Source organism: Sinocyclocheilus anshuiensis, unplaced genomic scaffold (assembly GCF_001515605.1).
Source record: "Sinocyclocheilus anshuiensis isolate Anshui unplaced genomic scaffold, SAMN03320099.WGS_v1.1 scaffold42, whole genome shotgun sequence".
Classification (NCBI taxonomy): domain Eukaryota; kingdom Metazoa; phylum Chordata; class Actinopteri; order Cypriniformes; family Cyprinidae; genus Sinocyclocheilus; species Sinocyclocheilus anshuiensis.
The window spans coordinates 1441173-1446162 of record NW_015546057.1 but is presented as its reverse complement, the minus strand read 5'-3'; the positions used below and the strand labels follow the sequence as shown (position 1 = coordinate 1446162).

Sequence of the window (4990 nt, the reverse complement as noted above, 5' to 3'; positions counted from 1 at the left end):
TGGTTTTCACGAGACTCACCGGCGCATGCGCAGCACTGACCTCATACGCCATCCGCCCGGAACTGCTTCCGTTTACAACAGTGAGCGCAAGCTAGATTAAAGTGATTATTACGTTTTGAATATGGATATTTTTCTTACAAAAACGCATCGATTCACTACAGAAGGCCTTTGTTCACCCCACGGAGCCGTGTGAGACACTTTTTTTGTAATGGATGGGCTCATTTTAATTAAGTGCTTTTGGACTGATGCATGCAACACCCACTGAGTGCCATGAAACAGCTTGAAAGATCAAAGACAATTTTTTTAATATAACTCCGACTGGATTCGTCTGAAAGAAGAAAGTCATATACACCTAGGATGACTTGAGGGTGAGTAATTTATGGGCTAATTTTCATTTTTGGGTGAACTAACCCTTTAACCTTAACTAACCTTATCTGATATTTTAGGAGACTTGTTGATCTTGATGCACAGGGTCTGCAGGGGTCCCTTCCATGATGTAATTTATTGGTTACATTACTTGACTTTGTTGGTTGTACCAGATTACTTTAATACATATTATTGCCCAATAAAATGCACCCAGCCCTCCAAAAAAAGGGGGGGATTGAAAATACTGAAAATATGTCGGGTAGGCACAGTATACACAAAACCAAATGTTTTGTTCATTAAAACAGAGCATGTTCTACTGGGGCTCAAATTACGTTGCTAATGTGCACCCAAGGAAAGCACAATTTTACAAACTAACCGTGCAGATGGCCAAGTTTGTGACAGCATATAGCAGAAGGGAATTCACCGAGGACATCTAACAAAGTCAATTTAAGTTTTAAAAGCCTAAAAAAAGTAGTCGTCTTAGAGGTTTACGGATGCACGCTTGTTGGAACTTACAGTAACTCTTGCATGATTTCAGAGAAGTTAACACTGAAATGCTGCCAGAAGACTGTGTTGTAATGAAGGAAGTGATATGGAGGGTGGTAGAGCGTACCTGTCCTTACTTTCTCTGACAGTGACCTCAGCTTTGCTGAATGAAAGTTTTTCGATTAACCGTTCATCTGTTCCTCTTGTAATTACAGCATGTCCATGTTCACGTGCTTCCGAGGAAGGCTGGAGACTTCGATAAGAACGACAGCATCTATGATGAGGTGAGGTTCAAGTGTCGTACATCTAGTTCAAGTACTACATGTTGTCACATACATTCTGACATTACAATTAACTACATACTGTCATCATGCAAGTACAATTTAGATTGTTTCTTAAAGGGACAGCTCACTCCAAACATGTATGGTTTCTGTTTTCTGTGAGATACAAAAGAAGATATTTTGATGAATCGAAATGAAATAAATTATTAATTAGTTAGTATATTTGATTAAATAAACTTGTTTGGCAAACAGTAATGTTTGTTATTTGAAAATGTACTTATGTTGACCCCTCCAAATTCACACCAAAATATCTGTCTGGATTTATTGAAGTAAATTACAGTCATATATGTAGCATGCAATCAAAGTATAATCCTTCTGAGAGGTTTACTTTTTTATTTATTTATTTAATTATTTTATTTATTTTTTTTTATTTTTTTTACTGTGACATTTTACATGTAATTGAAGTATGTTCTTACTAATGCTAGCCTGAATATCAGCGAGTTCATATGAATATTCCACTCAACCTATTTATAAGCCTTGCTTTTTTAATTCCCAAAAGTGCTTGGAGAGAAATCTCATCAAATCTCATTGGAGAAAAAGGGCCTCATCAACAGTGCTCGACCGGTGCATGATAAATTAGCTTGTTTTTAATTTGCATGTGGTCATGAGGGTTATTGTGGAGTTTTGCTGTAATTATTTTCAGCGTCCTGTAAAGCAAATGAGTGAGATTTTTTTTCCCCCTCTGAGTCATTTTTGTCTTCCTATAAATAATGAGTGAGGGCTGTCCCCCCTTACCTTACACTGTTAAATGTTTTATAAGCTAAACTAGACGCATTTACTCTCTCATAAAGCCTATTTAAGAGGCGACGGGATTTTAGCATCCCACTGCTACTGAAGATTAGCGAAGAAATGTTTTCAAGGAGGTCCCTGTCATGGCGTGTTTCTTGCTGTAGTAATTGTAAGTGGCAGGAGAGTGGGCGTTGTGAAGTATGAAGGGTCGTAATGTCACATTTCAAGCCAAAGTTTTTTTTGTGGACATTTCATTTTGCGCTGTGTGTGAAATTATAAGTAAATTGAGCTAATTATCTAGTACATGGCACTTCATTTGGCTTTTTCTCTTGCTATTTATGAGGGAATCTAGTCAAGAATATGTCTAACTGCAAACAAGAAAAGGAAAGCAGATCCTAAATTTTGCTGCAAGAAAACTAAATCTTTGAGACAAACAGTCACACACACTTTATGCATTTTATTCACTCACAAGAACTGACTCATCAGAATCATTGGTTTTTGACTCTACACTAGCCACTGTTGTTTTTGCATGCGGACAAGATCAACTTAAAGGGATGCTCCACCCCAAAATGAAAATTTTGTCATTAATCACTTACCCACATGTCGTTCCAAACCCGTAAAAAGCTTCGTTCATCTTCGGAACACAATTTAAGATATTTTGGATGAAAACCGGGAGGCTTGTGACTGTCCCATTGACTGCCAAGTAAATTACACTGTCAAGGTCCAGAAAAGTATGAAAGACATCGTCAGAATAGTCCATCTGCCATCAGTGGTTCAACCGTAACGTTATGAAGCGACGAGAATACTTTTTGTACACAAAGAAAACAAAAATAACTACTTTATTCAACAATTTGTCTCCTCTGTGTCTCTCCGCATCACCGTATCGCCATTTTGGAGAATATCTGCTGAATAGCTTTTACGGGTTTGGAACGACATGGGGGTAAGTGATTAATGACAACATTTTCATTTTGGGGTGGAGTAAACCTTTAATAGAAATATTTTTCTTTGCTAATATGTTGTGGAACAAATTCAATACAGGCTACACTGAGCTATCCATTTGTCCCACCAAAGGAAGATGTGGGGAGTATACAGGAAAATAGATATTATTTTTGCAATTCTGCAGAAACTGCACCCTTCAGCTTTAACAACTATGCTTTGATGACAGTTTTCATTTAGGCCTTTCATTAAGTCCTTTTACCTTCCCACTCCTTCAGTTCTGCACAGGCCTCTTCCCAAACAAAAGCACCACGACTTCAGCCATCACAGTTAGGGTTGTTTTATCCAGCACGGTTAACAATGGGACTCCAGCGTGCGGTTTTATTTGTCACTTCATTGAGACAATGTGACATGCTACAGTAGACTCCCGCGGTGTGGTCATAAAGAGCCTGACAGCTCCTGTGTGAAAGATACAGTCTTCAGTGCAGCTTTTCTGCTCCTGCTCTGTCTGATGTACCTGATGTCACCTTGCCAAAGAAAAGACTATAACTGCTTATCATACTAGTGTTGTTACGATTTTTCTTCCCTTCACTTCTTCCCTTTATTTCTTTATTGCCTTCATTTTATTTTTCTCTTTTAATTTTCTTGTCAGTCAATCTAATGGCAGCAGAAGGCAGTTTATTCTCCTTTCAAACCACTTAAAGGGGTAGTTTACCCAAAACTAAAATTCTATCATTATTTACACACACTCACAGCGTTCCAAACTTGACTTTATTTCTTTTAAATTCTGGAGAGTTGTGCTGATCGCTCTTTTTATGCATTCACAATGAATAAAAACGGAAGCTTTCACATTTCCAAATGGGTACAAAACACTATTCAGCAATCATATAAGTAAATTTGACTTGTGCTCTATATTCTGAGTTTTCGAAAGTCATCAATTAGCTTTGTGCGAGGAACAATTCAATTTTTTTTAATTATTCTCTAATAATTTTACGCTGTTAACAGCTGCAACTAGTTAATTGAGTTATTCAGTTATGTAAAATTCATTGAGACCAGTTTTGTGAACTGGATTTGACTCAAAAAGGATGATTCATTCTTGAATGAGGCATTAATGAACGTGTCTGTGGATAACAACGTAAACTTCAGTCGTATGGGTTAAAAAGACTAAGAGGTCGACTCCTGCTGCAGAAAACATCCCCCAAACCATGACACTCCACCCTTCACTGACTTCTTCACACACGTGGGCTTCAGTCTTTCCTCAGTTTGATGCCGAACAAAATGTTTCTGATTGGTCTGAAGTAAATGAAACTTGCTCTCATCACTAAAGTGAACTTTGGACCAGTTCTCCTCTATGCACACAACATGCTCCTCAGCAAAGGTATGCCTAGCCTTTTGATTATTTCTGCTGATGAGAGGCTTGGTCACTGCAGAGTGCGTTTTCAGTCCTACTTCTCTTAAACGTGCCGAGAGAGATCCTTACCCTGTTCAACACTGAACTGGCAAGCAATTCCAGCTGCAGTGTTGAACCGATTCCCCATTGAGAGTCTCTGCATTATCCTCTTTTCTCGTGCATTTGTCTTAAGTGGACAACCAACCTTTTTGGGGGACATGAATGAATGAAGTGTTATTGTAAACCTGCAATATTTGAGAAATCACACATTTGGAATGACCAACTTCTCTTGCAGTGACTGAAAGGGTCATCCCTTTGGCCTTCATCTGGACCGCCTCCTGTTGCAGGGTTTCAGTCACCTTAGAGAGGCCTACCATCTTGCAATCTCAGTGAAAATTGGATGAATTCTGTTGCCAGTTAAATAGGGTTTTTTCACATAATTAAGGAAATTAGCACCAGGTGCCAGATTAACACCAACAACTAGGAGGTATCTGTAAGTGTTATTTTTCAAATATCTCATTAAATTTTTTTATATATATATATATATATATATATATACAGTGCTGCAGATGAAGGCCAAAGGGATGACCCTTTCAGTCACTGCAAGAGAAGTTGTTCATTCCAAATGTGTGATTTCTCGAATATTGCAGGTTTTCAATAACACTAATTCATTCATGTCCCCCAAAAAGTTTGGTCATCTACTTAAGATAAATGCACGAGAAAACAGGATAATGCAGAGACT

The 4990-nt window shown here is 38.1% G+C and overlaps 1 protein-coding gene across 1 annotated transcript in view; it reads left to right on the top strand.

Moving 5' to 3' along the window:
• Window positions 1-4990, top strand: part of LOC107699359 (bis(5'-adenosyl)-triphosphatase-like) — a 308330-nt gene that overhangs the window by 253544 nt on the left and 49796 nt on the right. The window contains exon 6 of the mRNA XM_016500598.1: window positions 1068-1136. Within this exon, the coding sequence (XP_016356084.1) occupies window positions 1068-1136 (69 nt within the window). The remainder of the gene's footprint in view (window positions 1-1067; window positions 1137-4990) is intronic.